The sequence below is a fragment of the Dendrobates tinctorius genome, unplaced genomic scaffold, assembly GCF_039654945.1.
Source record: "Dendrobates tinctorius isolate UK_male_01 unplaced genomic scaffold, ASM3965494v1 ptg000139l, whole genome shotgun sequence".
Taxonomy (NCBI): Eukaryota; Metazoa; Chordata; class Amphibia; order Anura; family Dendrobatidae; genus Dendrobates; species Dendrobates tinctorius.
This window is the reverse complement of record NW_027361807.1, coordinates 3,067,617-3,092,227: the sequence shown is the minus strand read 5'-3', so window position 1 is coordinate 3,092,227 and position 24,611 is coordinate 3,067,617. Positions and strand designations below refer to the sequence as shown.

The window sequence follows — 24,611 nt, the reverse complement described above, 5'->3', positions numbered from 1 at the left end:
TTCCTTTATACCCTGAAATTGTTAGAAATGTTGCCCATGTGGTTACTGCTTTGCCTCCAACCCAAGTTAGTGCAGAGAGGTCCTTCTCTAGTCTTAAAATAATTAGTATTTTTACAAAATCCCACACAAAATTCTTGTGGGAAATGAAAGGATAATATGCTCAGTGCACAGTGAAACTTTTATTATCTCCCATTTAACCATTTGTTGTTTGATATTCTGACACTTTGCTAGTTTGTATGCAATTATGTTGCGCTATTTATAATAATCAACTGATCATATTCATTGTGTTTTTTTGTATATAATGAAATTGGAGATTTTCTTTTGGTGCATTGAGCATATTAGTCATTATCTCCAATATAACTTTTTGTCTTCTGACATTTTGAGACTTGGATTTTTGTTTACACACTTGTTGCCTTACTCTTCATATACAATTATTTATATTCATTGCGGTTTTTTGCACATGTATTTTGCAGATTTTTTTATAAATCATTCATTGCGTTTTTTTGCACTTGTATTTTGCAGATTTGCATATTGCTAATTGTTATTTTTACATAACATCTGATACCATTTTGCATAGAATTTTTCTATACTTATTTATAATACTAATATAAACGCAATCATTTGTTATAAGATTACATCATTGTGTTTTTACAAACATTTATAATAATTGATACAAACGCAATCAGTTGTTGGAAGATTACACTATAGTGTTTCAACTTTATTGGTGTAACCACTTGATCTTGGCGGTTTTTTTGGAAATTTCCTTGTCTTGTCAATTTTATTATTGATGAATAAATTGTTATTTTTTAATTTTGGCTCATTCCTTTCTTTTCCCACAAGAATTTTGTGTGGGATTTTGTAAAAATACATTGCTGCTGGAAGGTAGTATTTTCACTCTGTGGATTATATGATATGCTTAAAATATCTAGGTCAGATTTGAGGTCATCTATGAAGGAGGATCTGATGGAGGTGATACTATTTCTCAGAACAAATTCATAGACTGCACAAATGTTATTCAGTACGTTTTTGTTGAAAAGTGTTTTTTCTCCCACTTACTGCATAGTGTATAATAAATTGTAAATATGCAAAAGTTTTTTTGTTCTAAAGCCGTATTCCAATAAATATATGTTCTATCTGAATGGCATAATTACTGTATCATAATAATGATTAAAAGCCTGATGCTACCATTGTATTACAGTAAATTTATCACTTAAACATGAGCCATGTATGAGGGAGTCGGAGTCGTGGAGTCGGTGATATGGAAATTGAGGAGTTGGAGGTTTGGCTTACCGACTCCACAGCCCTGCAATCTAAAACCAAATACTTGGGCATTTTACACGTTTCTCTAAACAGAGCATAGACCTTCAATGTTTAATCAGCACAAAGTCTAACTTCATGTTAGTAGCAGAAATATAAGCCTTCGAATACATATCTGAATGAAAATCATACAATTGTTATCCCTTAAAATACATACGAATTTCAGAAGTGAGGTGTTTTCCCGTAGTGCCCCGATGCAGCCAGCGAACCCCAGCACAAACATAACAGCCCCGGTGACCATAAAGAGCCAGACAGGATCAAAGCCGCCCAGGTCTGTGATGGAGGAGATGTTGGAAAGGACACCCTGTAGAGAGATGAGAAAGATCAAATATTCCGTTAAATGAACACACAAAGATACCAAAAGAGACTTATTATGCTTTGCTTTTATAGCGCTTTACAATTAAGCTTCAAAACTCCCTCTTTAAATTGTATATTCACTGTTCACTTTAAAATACAAAATATAGTTGAAATTCAAACAAAAATTTTTTTTACAAATTGCTTAATATCTAATAAGGATTGCAATTTACAGCCAAAGTGGCTTGACATCTCTGCTGCTGACAGCTACTGGAAGGTGTCAACATCTTGATGATGGATTAGTATAACACAAACTTAGCGGTATTTCACACAGAGGGACCGTAATTTTTCCAAATGAATATACCGTACTTTCAGTAAAATAAAATCACCAAAATCCTAGCTTGTGCTTATAATATGTAGGTTAATTCTACAGGTGACCTGTATAATGGCATTTAAAGAGTGAATGTTAAACCTCAGGGGCCACAACTACTGTAGAAAGGTAAGCTTTTGGGACTTTTATTGTGCATCTATAAGTCTGATTTTTGAGGCCTGCAAATTCCCATTTACAAAGTGTTTGTTCAACACTCTTCAACCAGGTTTAGGGTTTCCATTATAGCACTACCTTAAAAATATCCTATAAAGCTGTATTCAGGATACGTGGCAAGTGTCTGATTGGTGGGGGTGAATCTACTGCAGAGGCCCACATCGGTCATGAACACTGAACTCCAGGTTCCCTGTATACATGGAGCAGCAGTGCACCAACAATCTTGGCTCCACTCACAGTCTACCGGACAAAAGGAGAGTATAGTCATATACTCTATCACTAGCAATCCCATAACGCATGACGCACCACCACTCCTTTCACCTCAGTGAAGGCCAGCAATCAGAATAGCCAAGTGGGAATTGGGAGAAGAACCAATTTAGGCTACCTTTACATGTCCAGTAATCAGGAGAAACTGGACACAGCAGTTGATATATACCCCATTATATGGTTCAATATATCTTAATTTATAAGATGAATGGTATATATCTGCTGAATAAATAAATGGTTGACCATTCGGAAAATAGTGAAAACCAAGCAAAGGAAAAGAACCGAACCTGTGATTAAAAAGAATATGGAACGAGAAGATATGATTACCGTAATTAAAATACCTTTATTTAACAAAGTGGTAAGAAATAGTACCACATACAAGAGGTGTCAGCACCGAACAAATACGAATATAACATATCAAGAATAAAAACTACGTTAAAAACCAAACCAAAGGCAACACAGATATAGATATATACACTCACTGGCCACTTTATTAGGTACACCATGCTAGTAACGGGTTGGACCCCCTTTTGCCTTCAGAACTGCCTCAATTCTTCGTGGCAGAGATTCAACAAGGTGCTGGAAGCATTCCTCAGAGATTTTGGACCATATTGACATGATGGCATCACACAGTTGGCGCAGATTTGTCGGCTGCACATCCCTGATGCGAATCTCCCGTTCCACCACATCCCAAAGATGCTCTATTGGATTGAGATCTGGTGACTGAGGAGGCCATTTGAGTACAGTGAACTCATTGTCATGTTCAAGAAACCAATCTGAGATTATTCGAGCTTTATGACATGGCGCATTATCCTGCTGAAAGTAGCCATCAGATGTTGGGTACATTGTGGTCATAAAGGGATGGACATGGTCAGCAACAATACTCAGGTAGGCTGTGGCGTTGCAACGATGCTCAATTGGTACCAAGGGGCCCAAAGAGTGCCAAGAAAAAATTCCCCACACCATGACACCACCACCACCAGCCTGAACCGTTGATACAAGGCAGGATGGATCCATGCTTTCATGTTGTTTACGCCAAATTCTGACCCTACCATCCGAATGTCGCAGCAGAAATCGAGACTCATCAGACCAGGCAACGTTTTTCCAATCTTCTACTGTCCAATTTCGATGAGCTTGTGCAAATTGTAGCCTCAGTTTCCTGTTCTTAGCTGAGAGGAGTGGTACCCAGTGTGGTCTTCTGCTGCTGTAGCCCATCTGCCTCAAAGTTCGACGCACTGTGCGTTCAGAGATGCTCTTCTGCCTACCTTGGTTGTAACGGGTGGCAATTTGAGTCACTGTTGCCTTTCTATCAGCTCGAACCAGTCTGCCCATTCTCCTCTGACCTCTGGCATCAACATGGCATTTCTGGCCACAGAACTGCCGCTCACTGGATTTTTTTTCTTTTTCGGACCATTCTCTGTAAACCCTAGAGATGGTTGTGCGTGAAAATCCCAGTAGATCAGCAGTTTCTGAAATACTCAGACCAGCCCTTCTGGCACCAACAATCATGCCACGTTCAAAGGCACTCAAATCACCTTTCTTCCCCATACTGATGCTCGGTTTGAACTGCAGGAGATTGTCTTGACCATGTCTACATGCACTGAGTTGCCGCCATGTGATTGGCTGATTAGAAATTAAGTCTTAACACACAGTTGGACAGGTGTACCTAATAAAGTGGCCAGTGAGTGTGTATATATATATATATATATATATATATATATATATATATATATATATATATATATATATAGAGAGAGAGAGAGAGAGAGAGATAGATATATATAAAAAAAATTACAGAATGTGCCATATAGGTTTCTTCAACAGTTCATATATAATAAAGTACGGTGTGCTCAAGAAAAAAAAAAAATATACAGTGGATGGAATATAAATGACTATATATTGCAAAATGCCCAGACAATAATATACCAAATCATGTGTATATATAAGAATTTCAAAGTCCCATAAAATATATAACGAAAGTAAATGCACAAAATGAAGGGGTGGAAGTGCTCAACAAATGTATAACCCCTTAGTTATATACACATATCAAGCCTGAGATCAAAACAAAAATTGTGACAGAACATAGTGGAGTGAGCAATGCAAGTAAATAATGCAACAAAGAAAAAAATATATACAAGTAATCCACACTGATGAAAAACAGATCGATCGGTATATATATATGTAATTGGCATTAATACAGCCAAGAGGTTAATAAAGCCATCCCACAATGTATTTTGCTTGTCTAACCCTAGTGAGGGGGAAATGAACTAGATATAATAGGGCCAAGATATTAATACAGCCAAAGAACAAAGATTACTGGGCATGTGAACAGAGCCTAACACTACATGCAAAGAAGAGGTTGTGTGGGTATGTATCTGACACTCGCTTCTATCTAGGGGAGGGCATTGTACTACCTCTTCTACTTAAAACCAAGGGCATGTTTTCACTCTGTAGCTTGAGAAGCTGAACAACCACCCATCAGCTACTACTCTGATGATGATTAACAGTTTACGAGCCTAGTTAAAAAGGCAGACAGCATTTTCTCCGCACACAGAACAATCGATAACAGATCGTTCTGTGCGGACAGGCGGTCATGGTTTTCAATAGTTCCTGTTCACACAACGACGTGCAGGTGGGAACTAGGATTTTAAGTCATCTTAAATATAAATTTCACCCGACGAACGAGGATATTCCTCTTACGTCAGGTGGTTGGCAGCCTGTTTACACTGCCGCATTTCTAGCAACTCGCGCAATGTTAATCCAGCTTGAAGAGTAACCGTTGTTTTAATCATTTCATAAACTCAATAGTACACATGAAAATAAGCATCTTTGTGATATATCTCGGAGAAATCTTTTCTCCTCCAAGAACGATCTTTCATTCTCAATTTAGGGGTAAAATAAGTATTCAGCGAAAACAGAACTTCACATTAAAAACACATAGAAGTGATTGGGTTGCAACACCTACACAACAAGCAGGTCGCCAAAAAATCCAAGTTCGATTTGTTATTTTTTTGCAAGTTGCTGGCTGCAGTAGTGTAGGTTTCACAATACAAAACTATTCACTTCTACAGCACTGCAGAATATAGCCCCAGCGTTACAATCATTTTTGTTTTTTAAACATAGGTTTAAAGTGTAACTGCCGTTTCCAAGACCTTACAGAATGGATGTCTTTTTGCCTCAAGTTTCTCTCCCCTACGTTCCCCTTTACTCATCATAAAGTCTTATCGGCAGCGACTGCCATCTCAGTAATGGTAAATCCGTCTTCCAGGAATACAGATTTTACCCGTAAATGTTCAGTCCAGGAGGAAATAGAAGCACATTTTTCTGATAAGATATTTTACAAAGTTGATTATTTTGATGTGTATTATTGACCTATTAGAATTAAAACAGTTGTTCTTTAAGGAAGAGTTCACATATTTTGGCTTTTTTCCCCCCCATTTGTGCTAAATGATTTCCACACCACTGACTTAAAAGATGCTTTCCGACCCCGACGTGTGAACTCGCCCTTATAATACAGTGCCTACAAGTAGTATTCAACCCCCTGCAGATTTAGCAGGTTTGATAAGATGCAAATAAGTTAGAGCCTTCAAACTTCACACAAGAGCAGGATTTATTAACAGATGCATAAATCTTACAAACCAAAAAGTTATGTTGCTCAGTTAAATTTTAATAAATTTTAAACATACAAGTGTGGGTCAATTATTATTCAACCCCTAGGGTTAATATTTTGTGGAATAACCCTTGTTTGCAATTACAGCTAATAATCGTCTTTTATAAGACCTGATCAGGCCGGCACAGGTCTCTGGAGTTATGTTGGCCCACTCCTCCATGCAGATCTTCTCCAAGTTATCTAGGTTCTTTGGGTGTCTCATGTGGACTTTAATCTTGAGCTCCTTCCACAAGTTTTCAATTGGGTTAAGGTCAGGAGACTGACTAGGCCACTCCAACACCTTGATTTTTTGCCTCTTGAACCAGGCCTTGGTTTTCTTGGCTGTGTGCTTTGGGTCGTTGTCTTGTTGAAAGATGAAATGACGACCCATCTTAAGATCCTTGATGGAGGAGTGGAGGTTCTTGGCCAAAATCTCCAGGTAGGCCGTGCTATCCTTCTTCCCATGGATGCGGACCAGATGGCCAGGCCCCTTGACTGAGAAACAGCCCCACAGCATGATGCTGCCACCACCATGCTTGACTGTAGGGATGGTATTCTTGGGGTCGTATGCAGTGCCATCCAGTCTCCAAACATCACGTGTGTGGTTGGCACCAAAGATCTCGATCTTGGTCTCATCAGACCAGAGAACCTTGAACCAGTCTGTCTCAGAGTCCTCCAAGTGATCATGAGCAAACTGTAGACGAGCCTTGACATGACGCTTTGAAAGTAAAGGTACCTTACGGGCTCGTCTGGAACGGAGACCATTGCAGTGGAGTACGTTACTTATGGTATTGACTGAAACCAATGTCCCCACTGCCATGAGATCTTCCCGGAGCTCCTTCCTTGTTGTCCTTGGGTTAGCCTTGACTCTTCGGACATGCCTGGCCTCGGCACGGGAGGAAACTTTCAAAGGCTGTCCAGGCCGTGGAAGGCTAACAGTAGTTCCATAACCCTTCCACTTCCGGATGATGCTCTCAACAGTGCAGACAGGTAGGCCCAACTCCTTGGAAAGGGTTTTGTACCCCTTGCCAGCCTTGTGACCCTCCACGATCTTGTCTCTGATGGCCTTGGAATGCTCCTTTGTCTTTCCCATGTTGACCATGTATGAGTGCTGTTCACAAGTTTGGGGAGGGTCTTAAATAGTCAGAAAAGGCTGGAAAAAGAGATAATTAATCCAAACATGTGAAGCTCATTGTTCTTTGTGCCTGAAATACTTCTTAATACTTTAGGGGAACCAAACAGAATTCTGGTGGTTTGAGGGGTTGAATAATAAACGACCCTCTGAATAAACTTTTCACAATTTAAAAAAAAAATTAAACAAAGAAATAACATTCTTTTTTGCTGCAGTGCATTTCACACTTCCAGGCTGATCTACAGTCCAAATGTCACAATGCCAAGTTAATTCCGAATGTGTAAACCTGCTAAATCTGCAGGGGGTTGAATACTACTTGTAGGCACTGTATATGGCATGTCTCTGCCAACTGACTCCATTTAATTGCAGCCAGCATAAAGCACACACCCTGTATTGTGTATATAGACAACTACAACATACCTAGAATATTAAAAACAAAAACACTCTGTATTTATCTTGTATATTGAAAACTAATTAAAGAGATGAAGATATTGGAAGTGCATTGAGCAGCAGGGTGGTGTACTGGTAAAAGGGAAAAAAAAAAATCTTTTAAATCTTCTGCCTGAGCGAGTGTGAACGAGCTGAGTGTTACCTGAGCGTAAGTGCGAACTGTGGTAAGTGTGTGACTTGAGATTCAGTGAAGAGGTGTTTGGAAAACCTATAACAAATACCTGTGTGAGTTGCTGAATTGTAGGTTGCTGAGTGCTTTCTACCTGTTCAATTTTGGGGGGGCTTGTTTAACCTATTTTTTCTCTCTACAGGGTTAATCTCTTATTTTACTGTGTTTTTAAGGGTTAACTATATTGCATTCAAATCTTGAGGTGTAACTATATTCACAAGGGGTTAATTAAGGGTGGGAGTTCATACAGTAATTAAGGCTTTATAAGGGGCAGCTGGTTGGGGCTCAACTCCTTTTGGAAGGGCATTGAGCAGCAGGGTGGTGTACTGGTTAAAGGGGGAAAAAAAAATCTTTTAAATCTTCTGCCTGAGTGAGTGTGAACGAGCTGAGTGTGACCTGAGCGTGAGTACGAACTGTGGTAAGTGTGTGACTTGTGATTCAGTGACTTTGGATTCAGGGAGTTTCCAAGGGAGGTATTACTGAATTGCTGTTATATTTTATTAATACTTTTTATTTATTTTTGCTTATCTTATTGTCTGGTGCAATCCCCATTAGGATGTGTTCCACTATTGCCAATGCCATCCAGTGCACGTCTTGCCGCATGTATGAAATCCTTGAACAGTCGGTCGAGGGTGCATACTGCTGTGCGAGATGTGAGCACGTTGTGCATTTGGAAGCCCAGATACTGGATCTAAATGTGCAGCTGGCAACACTGAGATCCATAGACAATATGGAAAGCAGTCTTCTGCTCACTGAGCAGACGCTCAATGGGATAGATGAGGGGGGGGATGGCTAGGTTGGAGCTGCAGGACAATGAAGCAGCTAGCTGGGTGACAGAAGGCAGGGTAGAGGGAAGAGCACCAGGGAGGCTAGTCCTGATCTGGCACACCCCAATAAGTTTGCTAAGTTGGCAGATGAGGGGAGTGTTAGTGCAGGAGTAGCACTGCTGCAGCAAGGCATGTCCTCTGAAAGCCGGAGGAGTGTCTGCTCCAGTAAGGGGGGAAATAGGAGAGCAGAGCAGAACAGGCCAGACAGGTTCTGGTAGTGGGGGACTCAATTATTAGGGGAATAGATAAGGCAATCTGTCACAAAGACAGGGATTGTCGAACGTTGTGCTGCCTACCTGGCGCTCGAGTCCGACACATAGCTGATCTGGTTGAGAGATTACTGGGAGGGGCTGGTGAGGATCCAGCTGTCATGGTGCACATTGGCACAAATGGCAAAGTTAGAGGTAGGTGGAAGGTCCTTAAAGATGATTTCAGGGAATTAGGCTGTAAGCTTAAAGTAAGGACCTCCAAGGTGGTATTTTCGGAAATACTTCCTGTACCACATGCCACGCCAGAGAGGCAACGGGAGATTAGGGAGGTTAATAAGTGGCTCAGGAATTGGTGTAGGAAGGAGGGGTTTGGGTTCCTGCAGAACTGGGCCGACTTCTCAGTTGGCTACAGGTTCTACGCTAGGGACGGGCTGCACATCAATGGGGAGGGTGCAGCTGTGCTGGGGGAGAAAATGGCTAGAAGGTTGGAGGAGTGTTTAAACTAGGGGGGGGGGGGGGGAGGGTATTCCTTTTATAGGAGGGGAAGACAGTACAGATAGAGACCTGGGCACAAATAATGAAATTGGGGGTGGGGTTAGAACAGTTAATAATTTAAGAAAGAATAGAGGTACAGAGAGATACATAAAGTGCATGTATACTAATGCCAGAAGCCTCGCCAACAAAATGGAGGAATTGGAGTTAATGTTGTTGGAACATAATTATGACATGGTGGGGATATCTGAGACATGGCTGGACGAGAGCCATTACTGGGCGGTTAATTTACAGGACTATAGTCTGTTCAGAAATGACCGTACAAATAAGCCAGGGGGAGGCGTGTGTTTATATGTAAAATCATCCTTAAAACCCATCCTTCGTGATAATATATATGAATCTAATGAAAATGTAGAGTCCCTGTGGGTAGAGATGAGGGGAGGGGGGAAAAATAATAAATTACTGATAGGGGTTTGTTATAAGTCACCAAAAATAATGGAAGCAACAGAGAATATCCTCATAAAGCAAATAGATGAAGCAGCGACTCAAGGATAAGTCATTATTATGGGGGACTTCAACTACCCTGAAATACATTGGGGAACCGAAACCTGCAGTTCCAGCAAAGGTAATAGGTTTTTGACAACTGTGAGACACAATTACCTTTCACAACTGGTTCAGGACCCAACAAGAGGGGGGGGGGCACTGCTAGACCTAATATTAACCAACAGGCCAGACCGCATATCAAATGTAAGGGTTGAGGGTCACTTGGGTAATAGTGATCACAAATTAATAAGTTTTCATGTATCCTTTAATAAGATGTGTAGGAGAGGGGTTACAAGGACACTAAACTTCAGGAAAGCAAATTTCCAACGGATGAGCGATGATCTTGGTGCAATTAACTGGGACGATATCCTGAGAAATAAAAATACACAAAGAAAATGGGAGATGTTTATTAGCATCCTGAATAGGACCTGTGCACAATATATACCGTATGGGAATAAACATGTTAGGAATAGGAGGAAACCACTATGGCTAAATAGAGCTGTAAGGGGTGCAATAAGAGATAAAAATAAAGCATTTAGAGAATTAAAGCAAGTAGGTAGTGATGAGGCATTAAATAAATACAGAAGATTAAATAAATTCTGTAAAAAGCAAATCAAAACAGCAAAGATTGAGACAGAGAGAGTCATTGCGGGGCGGCAAGGTGGCTCAGTGGTTAGCACTGCAGCCTTGCAGTGCTGGAGTCCTGTGTTCGAATCCCACCAAGGACAACATCTGCAAGGAGTCTGTATGTTCTCCCCATGTTTGCGTGGGTTTCCTCCCACATTCTAAAGACATGCTGATAGGGAATTCAGATTGTGAGCCCCATCGGGGACAGTTATGATAATTTGTGCAAACTGTAAAGCGCTGCGGAATATGTTAGCGCTATATAAAAATAAAGATTATTATTATTATTGCCAGAGAAAGTAAAAATAATCCCAAAATATTCCTTAACTACATGAATAGTAAGAAACTAAAAAATGTTGGCCCCCTTAAAAATAGTCTGGGTGAAATGGTGGATGAGGATGAGGAAAAAGCCAATATGCTAAATGACTTTTTTTCAACAGTATTTACACAAGAAAATCCCATGACGGATAACATGATCAGGGATAAAAATTCTCCATTAAATGTCTCCTGCTTAACCCAGCAGGAAGTACGGCGGCGTCTAAAAATCACTAAAATTGACAAATCCCCGGGCCCAGATGGGATACACCCCCGAGTACTGCAGGAAATTACAAACAGTCATAGATAGACCATTATGTTTAATCTTTAAGGATTCCATAATAACAGGGTCTGTACCACAAAACTGGCGTATAGCAAATGTGGTGCCAATATTCAAAAAGGGGACAAAAACTGAACTCGGAAATTATAGGCCAGTAAGTTTAACCTCAACTGTGGTTAAAATCCTGGAGGGTTTTCTAAGAGATACTATACTGGAGTATCTGGAGAAGAATAACCTCATGACCCAATATCAACATGGGTTTACAAGGGACCGTTCCTGTCAGACTAATCTGATAAGCTTTTATGAAGAGGTAAGTTCCGGACTGGACCAAGGGAATGCAGTGGACGTGGTGTACATGGACTTTTCAAAAGCTTTTGATACGGTGCCACACAAAAGGTTGATACATAAAATGAGAACAATGGGGATAGGGGAAAATATGTGTAGGTGGGGATAAGAGCTGGCTCAGGGATAGGAAACAAAGGGTGGTTATTAATGGAGCACACTCAGACTGGGTCACGGTTAGCAGTGGGGTACCACAGGGGTCAGTTTTGGGCTCGCTTCTTTTTAACATTTATTAATGACCTTGTAGGGGCCATAGAGAGTAGAATTTCAATATTTGCAGATGACACTAAACTCTGCAGGGTAATCAATACAGAGGAGGACAATTTTATATTACAGGAGGATTTATGTAAACTAGAAGCTTGGGATGATAAATGGCAAATGAGCTTTAATGGGGATAAATGTAAGGTCATGCACTTGGGTAGAATGAACAAGATGTATAATTATGTGCTTAATTGTAAAACACTGGGCAAAACGGTCACTGAAAAAGACCTGGGTGTATGGGTGGACGACAAACTCACATTTAGTGGCCAGTGTCAGGCAGCTGCTGCAAAGGCAAATAAAATAATGGGATGCATTAAAAGAGGCATAGATGCTCATGAGGAGAACATAATTTTACCTCTATATAAGGCCTGTTTCACACTTCCGTTTTTTCAAATCCGTCAAAATCCGTTGGTTTCCGTAAAAAAACGGATCCGCCAATTTTTTGCAGGATCCGTTTTTTTGTCCCATAGACTTCCATTAGCGGTTACCGCGGATCCGTCAAAAAAACGGATCCGTTTTTTTTTAAAACGGATCCGTTTGCATCAGTTTCCGTCAAAAAAACGGAAACGGATCCGTTTGGCGGACACAAAAACGGAAGTGTGAAACAGGCCTAAGTCACTAGTGCGACCACACTTAGAATACTGTGTACAGTTCTGGTCTCCGGTGTATAAGAAAGACATAGCTGAACTGGAGTGGGTGCAGAGAAGAGCGACCAAGGTTATTAGGGAACTAGGGGGTCTGCAATACCAAGACAGGTTATTACACTAGGGGTTATTTAGTTTGGAGAATTGAAGGCTTAGGGGTGATCTTATTACAATGTATAAATATATGCGGGGACAGTACAAAGACCTTTCTAATGATCTTTTTACTCTTAGACCTGTGACGGGGACAAGAGGGGATCCTCTACGTATGGAGGAAAGGTTTAAGCATACTCACAGACGCGGATTCTTTACTGTAAGAGCAGTGAGACTATGGAACTCTCTGCCATATGATGTTGTAATGAGTGATTCCCTACTAAAATTTAAGAAGGGACAGGATGCCTTTCTTGAAAAGTATAATATTAGAGGGTATATACACTAGTTTTCTTAATATTGCGTTGATCCAGGGAGCTAGTCTGATTGCCGTATGTGGAGTCGGGAAGGATTTTTTTTCCCCAATGTGAAGCTTACTGTTTGCCACATGGGGTTTTTTTTGCCTTCCTCTGGATCAACATGTTAGGGCAGGTTAGGACAGGATATGGGCTGAACTAAATGGACTTAAAGTCTCCCTTCAACCTTAATAACTATGTTACTATGTTACTATATACATACAAGAGAAACAAGATACACCCAAGTGTTTGTTCAGTGCCTGATCGACACTTCACATCAAGACATAATGATACACAGGCTGGGAAAGAACACTTTTGCAGTTTCATACTTTTGATCACATTGTTCCCAACTCTTACTTTCTATCCCAATAAAACTTGAAAGAACGGGAACTGAAGGCAGGAAATCCTCCAGAGAATCCACATGTATTTAGGTTTCCAGCATTCGTAACTTTACGTTCACTGGGAACCCTGTATGTGTGGTATCCTGGAATGAATTGTATCACGAAACAATGTTATTCTAACCTCAAAGCTCAGATATCCAACACAATCTATAATAAAGTACTGGTTTCACATCTATAATGCATCTCACAGAGTTAAGGAAGTTGCCTACTACTTGGACAACTTCTCAAACCCTTGGATTAGCCCCCCCATAAAATAATAAAGCTTATACTCTCTTCCTGTGTCAGCGCCGTTCCCATGGTGTCGGCACTCAGTCTCCAGGGGCTGCCATGTTGATGTGACGATGGCGTCCAATCAGTGCTGGGTCACTGTCCCCGCCTACTGTCGAATGGAGTAGGAAGAGGAAGTCCAAGACCAGATGCAGCCCGGACCTCCTCTTCATGATCGATTTGTCCCAAGGTGCGGACAGAGACACCAGCGTGGATTGGACGCCGGCGTCACAACAACTGCATGTGAGCCCCGGGACAGCAAATCCCGACACCGCAGGAACAGCGCCAACACAGGAGGCGAGTATAGGCTTTATTATTTTATGGGGGCCAAACATTTTGATCAAGAAAGGGTTGTCCTAGTAGTAGACAACAACTTCAAGAATGAGTACTGTCCAAGTGTAGCAATAAATCTCAGGGATCACCATGTACGCAGCATGTTGCTAATGTGATGAGCTGGCTGGAGGGATGAATTAACGATTTCTCCACTCGCTTCCATAAAACAACATGAGGATGTGGTTAATTGCTGCTGATGAAACCTCCTATAATCAGAGAATCCACAAACACCTGTAGAAGATGCATTCACACTACACTTTGTTATGTGGGAAAAAATATAATACTCATAATTCCCCTTTGTTATATTCCCCAAAACAGAGCTAAATAACATGTTCTGGATTCTGATGAAACCAGAAGCAATAAGTCAAGGGGGCCTTAGCATTCATAGAGAGCAGTCTAATATGGTTATTTTCTGTGTTAGGTCTGCATTCGCTCACCAGCATAAAGCCTCAAAAAAAAAAAAACAGCAAACCAGAGCACATGGTGCTGTATACAGAGTCCCTCCAGTTCTGTATTATGGACCTATTGGAACCCTAGCAAAGACCATCAGTGCAGCATAAAATCAGGAGGCACCCAGAGGTAAAGTACTGCCAATCATAAGCGCCTGGCACGTATACACAGAACTATGTTGTGGATTTTGGCTGTTAGGGTCCCAAAAGTCAAGGAACTTATTAGAAATCCTTCCCCAGAGGCTGAATTAATTTACAGAAGAAAGCCCAAGGTGTGGTCATGCTCTGTAATATGTACGTGAGCTAAATGCTGATAACTCCATTATTAGGACTTGCATTGTAAAATGATAAATGTACCATAGCAACAAACTACAGGAAGAAGAATTAGAAGCAGTACTGAAAAGCGCAGAAAATATAATGGCATATGGTTAAAGGGCTGTCTCGTCTTGCTTTATCAGGGCGGTGTGCTCCTGTTTGACAGTACACAGGCCACCACTGAAACTGCAGAAATGGCTAGTAACCTTGGCAAGAAGCTGTAAACTACATTTAGGCTATGTGCCCACGCTGCGTTTAAATCCGGACACTGAAAACCGGACTCCTTCCCAGAAATCGCACGTTTTTTTCCCGCGCGATTTTCCCGCGCGATATTCAAGCACTTTCCAAGCGATTTGAAGCATCGCTTGGAAAGTGATTGACAGGTTGGTCACACTCGTCAAACACAGTGTTTGACAAGTGTCACCAGCTTTTTACTATTGAGGCTGCCTATGCGACATCAATAGTAAAAGATAGAAAGTTAAAAATGATAAAATAAAAAAAATTGGGGTATATTTACCTTCCGACGTCCCGCGCAGTCTCAGCGACGCTCCTGTTCCCAGCGATGCCTTGCGAGACCTGTGATGACGTTGGTCTCACGTTGCTATAGCGATCTCACGAGACCGCTCGAGCCACGCAAGACTACGTCATCACAGGACCTTGCCACAAGGCATTACTGGGAACGCTGAGGCCCGGGAATGCAAATATACCCCGATTTATTTATTTATTTATTTTTTTTTTTTTTACAGGGGGCATGGTACCCAGGGCCTGGAGGACAGTCTCCTCTCCTCCACACCGTGGGTACCAACCGCACATGAGACGCTTAACTTCGCACATGGTGGGCATAGCCACATGCGGGTAGTAAGCGATTCTCATGCATTCCTATGGGTGCGGAATCGCGGCTATTCTTTGCGATTCCGCACAAAAGTATGAGCATGCTGTGATTTTTTCCGCCGTGGAAAAAAGCGCAGCATTAGCACAGCATGTGCGGAATGTCATAGGAATGCATGGGGTGCGTTCTGTACAAGATTTTTAAACGTTTTCGCGCCGAAAATCGCGGCAAAAACGCTTAAAAAAAATCGCATCGTGGGCACACAGCCTTAAAATTCCACTGTTCTAGAGAATGAATTCAACAAAACTCCAAGGTCAAAGTGCATATCAAAACAAAATATACATTGGTGTAAAAGCATACATAACCTTATCAGCGCACAAAAGGACAATTTCGAAAAGAGGAAGGACAATCGGATATTAAATTATTTCACGACGAGAAAAAACGAAAGAAACGTCTAGTATTCAATTTAAAACAATGTTTACTGAAAATTCAAAAAAAAAAAAAAAAAATCACTAAAGGGGAGGGTGGGAACAAAATACCAAAAGAGGGGGGCAACACTGGGGGTCAAATTGCACTTAATATATTGCACATAAATATAATCTGGCTTTATAGGATGTAATATAATCACAAAAAATTGATGAGCCAAAAAATAGGGTATTAATATACAAATGTAAATGTGCAAACATGAATATATAAAGTGCTTGTGCAAGGAGATAGTTCATAAAATAGGTAAAATAGGCTCAGGTATCAGACAGTGCAAAAAAGCAAAGTTTGTATAAAGTGCAAGGCTGCAACAAACACAGGGGAGAAAAGAAAATTTTTTAAAGCAGGGCTAAAATACACAGCCTGATCAAGTGCAAATGCAATCAATAAATTCTAAAGAATAGCTGAAATATACAGCCATATGCAATGAACTGACATGTCAATCAAAAAAAGCAATATTAGCGGTATGTGCTCAATGGCAGAGATGTTACACATCAGTACATGTGGCTGAAAACAAATGTGCCCAAAAATGCACCCAATACCTTGTGCCCATTTGTGCAGAATCCCCAGGAAGCACCCGACGCGCGTTTCGGCATCTGCCTTCTAGAGAACAGACTTTAATAAGTAAGTTTCAAAGATGGCTTTTACAAGCACTTTTCAATAGCTGGCTGGGAAAGATGAAATACAGGATGATTAGTCCAAGGTCGGTCTTCCGGCGACTACTCCCCATCTCAGCCCCTGGACGGAAAAGGTCTCTCTATACATACATACACGCACACAGCATCCAAGAGCGTGGCGCTTCCACAACTGAGAAGGTGAAAATTAGGAGTCTTGACAAGAAGTAGCTCACAACGGATACACACAGCAAGCGTTCGATTGATGCAGTTTATGGTTCTTGTAGCACGAATCTTATGTCAGGTTCGCTTTAATAGCGGAAAGCATAAATTACCTTCTCTGCCCATGCCCATAAGCCGATGGCCAGGAAAGCGGCTCCCAACAGCTGCAGGGGAAAAACAGGATTAAGAACATTAGTCATAAGGTATTTATGGAAAAGTTACAAACATCTATATATACACTTTTTATTTGGATTTTTTTTTACTCATAGTCCCCATTTCTCAGCAGTCTAACAATTAACATTTTACCTTCCCTTTATGGCACAGGTTTGAAAAGGTTATTGCCTGCTTACTAGGGAGATTAATGAAAAGCATGGTAAACCACGACCTTTAGGGAACAAAAGACCATAGTTCTTACACAGAACATTATTCAGCAAAGCACAAAGAATTCACTCCCACAACACTATCACATTCTCAGGATCTAGATTTTTTTTTTTAAACAGTTGCCCAAGGAAAACAGAGCTAGCAGTGAACACATTGTATCCATCTTATCAGTGTGGCACAGAAATGGTTACACATGGGTATTGAGCGTTTATACTGTAAATGGTTCTTCTGATTGGTATTTTCCTTCCTTTCCTGCAACGTAAATTCAAGAACATTTTCCCTGCCCCGATTCCCAACAGTCCAAGTTCAAGCAGGGACACTAACTACAGCTAGGACTGTCATCAAGAAGTACAATGGATCCTGGAGGGGTATTTGGCTATTAGGCTACATTCACATGTCCAGTAATGATCCGTTAGAGATAAGTTATGCTGACATACCTTTTATTCACCAACTCATCTCTGCTGAAACCATTTATTTAACAATGGAGTCAATGAGCAACAGATCCATTAATGCTGCATCTGTTGTCCGCTATTTTGAACGGATCAGGCAACAAAAATGTTTATGGCTTATGGCGAATTGAGATGGAGGGACCCTTGAATGTTCGGGTCTGGTGGATTTGGCCGAGCAGTTCAAAAAAAGTTTGGATTCAGGTACCAGAACAATACCTAGACCCAAACCCTATTCACTTGAATGGGGGGCACAAACATCTAGTGTTTGCCATGCTGTCGTGTAAACATGACAGCACGGCAAACACTGCTTCTGATCGGCGGTAACATCACTGCCATGTGCTGCTTACAAGCATAAATCAGCTGCTGGCATCAGAACAGTACACTGCAAGGGAGCACAGGGAGGCAAGTAGAATGGTTTATGTTTTTTAATGTTTTTCTGATGGGGGGGCCCATGTATACCAGCACGGGGACGACTGGGGTCATGCATACCAGCACGGGGACGACTGGGCCGTGCATACCGGGATAGGGATGAGGGGGCCGTGCATAGCAGGCTTGGGATGAGGGAGGTCATGCATAGCAGGCTGATACTCAAATCAACAAGTTTTCCCAGTTTTCTGTGGTAAAATTATGTGCCCCAGCTTATATTCGGGTAAGCTTATACTCAAGTATATATGGTAAATAAGAATAAGCCCATGTAATATCTATTACAGGGCGAGTGGAAAGGGCCGGGCAAAGCGCCAGAATTGGCACAATAGATGTGCCTTTTCTGGGCAGCTGTGGGCTGCTATTTTTAGGCTAGGAAGGGGCAGTATGCATGGCCCTTTACCAGCCTGAGAATACCAGCCCCCAGCTGTCTGCTTTAGCAAGGCTGGCTGTCAAAAATTGGGGGGAACCTCATGCCACTTTTTTTTTTTTTTATATTTAAATGATTAAAAAATATGGCGTGGGGACCCCTCTATTCTTGTTAACCAGCCTTGCTGAAGCTGACAGCTGCAGCCCCCAGCTGCGAGCTTTGCCTGACTGGTTATCAAAAATACAGGAGAACCCACACAGACTTTTTTTTTTTTTTTTAATTATTTATTTACAGCGCAGGAGCGGCTGGCTAATGAAAGCCGGCTTCACACTACCGTACAATACCGGCGAGTGCTATGCGAGAAAACATCGCATAGCACTCGGCCAGGGTTAATCCATGAGAAAATGGAAAACTGTCTTAGGAGCGCAGGAAAGAGACTCGGACAAGAGATGGGTTTAAACCACAACGCGTTTCGACGGAGGATCGGACTTCATCAGGTGGAAGACCTGACATCCTGATCCTCCGTCGAAACGCGTTGTGGTTTAAACCCATCTCTTGTCTGAGTCTCTTTCCTGCGCTCCTAAGACTGTCTTCCATTTTCTCATTGCTCCTTCATTGGAGTGTTTCGGCCAGGGCTGCGGTGGAGACCTGACATCCTTGTCTTCCCCTGGGTTGCTTCGTAAGCGCTCCTTTATGACTGCTTATCACTAACTCTTAGTGTTAATCTATGGACTCATACTCATTTGCGAGAAAAACGGACGAGTGCAATCTAATAAAAAATTGGATAGCACTCTGACCAATGTTTTTCCATGGGTTACATCTCGTATGCAATTTTTTTTCTCAGCTGATATCGTACTGAGGGAAAAAACAAAAAAAAAAAAAAACAAACGCAGCATGCTGCGATTTGCTGCGTATCTCGGACGAGACTCGCCAATACAAGTCAATGGATGCGAGAAAAAAAAATTTGCACAACACTCGGACCATGCGAGTGCGGTCGGATTTTTATGCATCAGTGTCCTTTGATAAGCCGGCAATTCATGTGACGTATACAGTAAAATCACATTGACAGGTTAGAATAGATATATACACATAGAATACATAGATATATAGAAGTCAGTGACACACACATATACACTGCTCAAAAAAATAAAGTGAACACAAACAGAATATAACTAAGTAAATCAAACTTCTGTGAAATCAAACTGTCCACTTAGGAAGCAACACTGATTGACAATCAATTTCACATGCTGTTGTGCAAATGGAAGAGAACACAGATGGAAATTATTGGCAATTATCAAGACACTCAATAGTGGTTCTGCAGGTGGGGACCACAGACCACATCTCAGTACCAAAGCTTTCTGGCTGTTTTGGTCACTTGAATGTTGATTGTGTTTTCAGACTCGTGGTAGCATGAGACGGACTCTACAACCCACACAAGTGGCTCAGGTAGTGCAGCTCATCCAGGATGGCGCGTCAATGCGAGCTCTGGCAAGGTGGTTTGATGTGTGTGTCAGCGTAGTGTCAAGAGGCTGGAGGCGCTACCAGGAGACAGGCCAGTACACCAGGAGACATGGAGGGGGCCGTAGGAGGGCAACAACCCAGGAGCAGGACCGCTACCTCAGCCTTTGTGCAAGGAGGAACAGGAGGAGCACTGCCAGAGCCCTGCAAAATGACCTCCAGCAGGCCACACATGTGCATGTGTCTGCACAAACGGTTAGAAACCGATTCCATGAGGATGGTCTGACTGCCTGACGTCCACAGATGGGGGTTGTGCAGGACACTTGGCATTTGCCACAGAACACCAGGATTGGCAAATTCACCACTGGTGCTCTGTGCTCTTAACAGATGAAAGCAGGTTCACACTGAGCACATGTGACAGCGGTAACAGTCTGGAGACGCCGTGGAGAGCTAACTGCTACCTGCAACATCCTTCAGCATGACCGGTTTGGCAGTGGGCCAGTAATGGTGTGGGGTGGAGGGCCGCACAACCCTCCATGTACAGTGGGGAAAAAAAGTATTTAGTGAGTCAGCAATAGTGCAAGTTCCACCACTTAAAAAGATGAGAGGCGTCTGTAATTTACATCATAGGTAGACCTCAACTATGGGAGACAAACTGAGAAAAAAAAATCCAGAAAATCACATTGTCTGTTTTTTTTTCATTTTATTTGCATATTAGGCTGAGTGCAGACGGAGTTTTGAGCCCTGCGGATTTTTCCGTGCAGAATGGAAGAAAACCGCAGGTCAAATGACCTGCATTTTTCCTGCGGATTTCTTCCATTTTTCACGCGGTTTTTGTGCGGTTTTCCATTGCGGTTTTCCCCCTGCGGATTTGGAGACAGGGGAGATAGAAAACCTCACAAAAGTAGTAACATGCTGCGGATTTTGTACCGCAGGAAAACCGCGCGGAAAAATCCGCAGCGTCTGCACAGCGTTTTTTTTTTTCCATTCATTTTAAAGGTACTGTACATCACAATGCGGATATGCAACGTTTCTGCGCGGTAAAATCCGCTGCGGAAACGCTGCATATCTGCATCGTGTGCACACAGCCTTATGGTGGAAAATAAGTATTTGGTCAGAAACAAAATTTCATCTCAATACTTTGTGATATATCCTTTGTTGGCAATGACAGAGGTCAAACGTTTTCTGTAAGTCTTCACAAGGTTGCCACACACTGTTGTTGGTATGTTGGCCCATTCCTCCATGCAGATCTCCTCTAGAGCAGTGATGTTTTTGGCTTTTCGCTTGGCAACACGGACTTTCAACTCCCTCCAAAGGTTTTCTATAGGGTTGAGATCTGGAGACTGGCTAGGCCACTCCAGGACCTTGAAATGCTTCTTACGAAGCCACTCCTTCGTTGCCCTGGCGGTGTGCTTTGGATCATTGTCATGTTGAAAGACCCAGCCACGTTTCATCTTCAATGCCCTTGCTGATGGAAGGAGGTTTGCACTCAAAATCTCACGATACATGGCCCCATTCATTCTTTCATGTACCCGGATCAGTCGTCCTGGCCCCTTTGCAGAGAAACAGCCCCAAAGCATGATGTTTCCACCACCATGCTTTACAGTAGGTATGGTGTTTGATGGATGCAACTCAGTATTCTTTTTCCTACAAACACGACAATTTGTGTTTCTACCAAACAGTTCCAGTTTGGTTTCATCAGACCATAGGACATTCTCCAAAAACTCCTCTGGATCATCCAAATGCTCTCTAGCAAACTTCAGACGGGCCTGGACATTTACAGGCTTAAGCAGTGGGACACGTCTGGCACTGCAGGATCTGAGTCCATGGTGGCGTAGTGTGTTACTTATGGTAGGCCTTGTTACATTGGTCCCAGCTCTCTGCAGTTCATTCACTAGGTCCCCCCGCGTGGTTCTGGGATTTTTGCTCACCGTTCTTGTGATCATTCTGACCCCACGGGGTGGGATTTTGCGTGGAGCACCAGATCGAGGGAGATTATCAGTGGTCTTGTATGTCTTCCATTTTCTAATTATTGCTCCCACAGTTGATTTCTTCACTCCAAGCTGGTTGGCTATTGCAGATTCAGTCTTCCCAGCCTGGTGCAGGGCTACAATTTTGTTTCTGGTGTCCTTTGACAGCTCTTTGGTCTTCACCATAGTGGAGTTTGGAGTCAGACTGTTTGAGGGTGTGCACAGGTGTCTTTTTATACTGATAAGTTTAAACAGGTGCCATTACTACAGGTAATGAGTGGAGGAAAGAGGAGACTCTTAAAGAAGAAGTTACAGGTCTGTGAGAGCCAGAAATCTTGATTGCTTGTTTCTGACCAAATACTTATTTTCCACCATAATATGCAAATAAAATGAAAAAAAAACAGACAATGTGATTTTCTGGATTTTTTTTTCTCAGTTTGTCTCCCATAGTTGAGGTCTACCTATGATGTAAATTACAGACGCCTCTCATCTTTTTAAGTGGTGGAACTTGCACTATTGCTGACTGACTAAATACTTTTTTTCCCCCACTGTAATTGGCAGAGGTAGCCTGACTGCCATCAGGTACCGAGATTAGATCCTCACACCCTTTGTGAGACCATATCAAGTGCTGTGCAGTTGGCCCTGGGTTCCTCCTAATGCAGGACAATGTCAGACCTTATGTGGCTGGAGTGAGTCAGCAGTTCCTGCAAGATGAAGGCATTGAAGCTATGGACCGGCCTGCACGTTACCCAGACCTGAATCCGATTGAACAGATCTGGGACATCATGTCTCGCTCTATCCATCAACGTCACATTGCCCCACAAACTGTCCAGGAGTTGGCGGATGCTTTAGTCCAGATCTGGGAGATCCCTCATGACAGCATCCGCCGACTCATCGGGAGCATGCCCAGGTGTCGTAGGGAAGTCAAACAGGAACGTGGAGGCCACACACACTACCATTGATTCCATGGCGCTGTACATAAGAGGTTACATACAAATTACAGATATCACTTATGGTAAACAAACTTACAATGACAGACTGATACAGAGGGGAGAGGACCCTGCCCTTTCGGGCTTACATGCTACAGTATGGTGGGGAAGGAGACAGTAGGTTGGTGGTTTGCCGCAGTTCCGGTGTTGGTTGATGTGTTATCTCCGGTAGTGGTGAGGAGGTGTAATGAAGAAAGATTTGCAGCTGCGTTATTTCATTCAGTGATATCTCCGATGTGGTATTTTACTTTTTTGAGCAGTGTATATGTATTTATATTACATAGATAGAAGAAAAGTCGGCAATTCATCTGCAGTGTTCTGTAAAATCACTGCAGGAAACGACAGGATAGAAGAGATGGATTACATACATACTGCAAATACAAATAGAATAGGTAGATATAGAACTGTCAGTGACAAATACAATTAGTACAGTGTGTGCAAATTACTGGAAATGTATTTAATAAAAGATTATTTTTCGGAAAAAAATGGCCTTACTCCCATGCAATTTTCATAACCAGCAGAGGGAAAGTCGACGGCTGGGGGCAGACGCTTATATCCTGGGAATACCCATGGAGTTTTCAAGGCTATTAATATCAGCTAACAACTGTATAATTACCCTTTACTGGCTATTAAAATAGGGGACCCAAAAAAAGGAAAAAAAAAAAAAAAAGTAGGGTCCCCTATAATTAATAACCAGCAAAGGCTATGCAGACAGCAGGGGACTATTAATAGCCTAGGTAGGGGCAATGGATACTGGCCCCCCAGGCTAAAAACATCAGCTCTCAGCCGCGCCAGTTCTGGCACTTTGTCTCGCTCTTCTCACTTGCCCTGTAGCAGTGGCAAGTGGGGTGATAGTTGGGGGGGTTGATGTCACCTTTGTATTGTCAGGTGATATCAAACCCAGAGGTTACAATGAAAAAATGAAAAAGCAGCACAAATAGAAAAAGAGGGAAAAAGTGGGTGCACGCCCCCAGGCATATACCAAACCTTTAAAACATCCATACAAAATGGAAAGCAGCACGCCTTGGAAAATATGAAGGTGTTTTATTCAGCCCATAGGGCTATGTGCCCATTCAGTGCGACGTTTTGGTCCAGAAAGGGTGCGGACCTTTCTCAAGCAGTGTTTTGAACAGCTGACATGTGCCCGCAATAGGCGCAGGTGGAATCGCGATCCACCCGCTCCTAATAACTAGTTAAATGCCGATGTCAAACGCTGATAGCGGCATTTAACCAGCGCTTCCATCCGACGGGCCGGAAATACGCACATTGCCAACCCCCGTCATGTGATCGGGGGTCAGCGATGCGTTGGCATAACAACCAGAGATCTCAGAGAAATCAAAAAAGGAAAAAATAGAATGGCACTAAGAAACAGTCTTACTGGTGGAGTGAGTGGACTCCGAGTCAACACTTTGCAGGCTGAAAGCACCGTAGTTAAGGTGCTTGCTTGAAGAAGCACACATGATGCAATCCTAAAGAGACGTCTATGGTTGTTGATGCCGGATTGCTATGAGCGCCACCCGGTGGTCGGCGCCCATAGCAATACTGTAATTCTGCTACATATAGGCGATCTGAGCATCGCCTATATGTAGCAGAGCTGATCAGGCTATGGCAGCTTCTAGCCTCCCATGGAGACAACTGAAGAATGCCAAAGTTAAAAAAAAATGTTTAAAGTCATTAAAAACGTCAGCTCGGTGTGCAAAAAATAAGCCTTCACCCAACCCCAGATCATGAACAATGGAGACGCTACGGGTATCGGAAAGTGGCACAATTTTTTTTTTCTTTTTTTTAGCAAATTTTGGATTTTTTTTCACCACTTAAATTATTATTATGCATTTATTTAGCGCCATTTATTCCAT

At 42.2% G+C, this 24,611-nt stretch overlaps 1 protein-coding gene across 4 annotated transcripts in view; it reads right to left on the bottom strand.

The window, feature by feature from the left end:
- TSPAN17 (tetraspanin 17) overlaps positions 1 to 24,611 on the bottom strand; it is a 117,403-nt gene that overhangs the window by 28,922 nt on the left and 63,870 nt on the right. For 2 of the 4 annotated variants that reach the window (XM_073545084.1, XM_073545081.1), the window contains exons 2-3: positions 16,829 to 16,879; positions 1,475 to 1,621 (exon numbers count right to left, since the gene is read on the bottom strand). In XM_073545084.1, the coding sequence (XP_073401185.1) occupies positions 1,475 to 1,558 (84 nt within the window). In that variant the 5' untranslated portion in view covers positions 1,559 to 1,621; positions 16,829 to 16,879. Of the gene's footprint in view, positions 1 to 1,474; positions 1,622 to 16,421; positions 16,548 to 16,828; positions 16,880 to 24,611 lie in introns of all 4 variants that reach the window. The other 2 variants (XM_073545083.1, XM_073545082.1) reach the window with 2 other exon arrangements.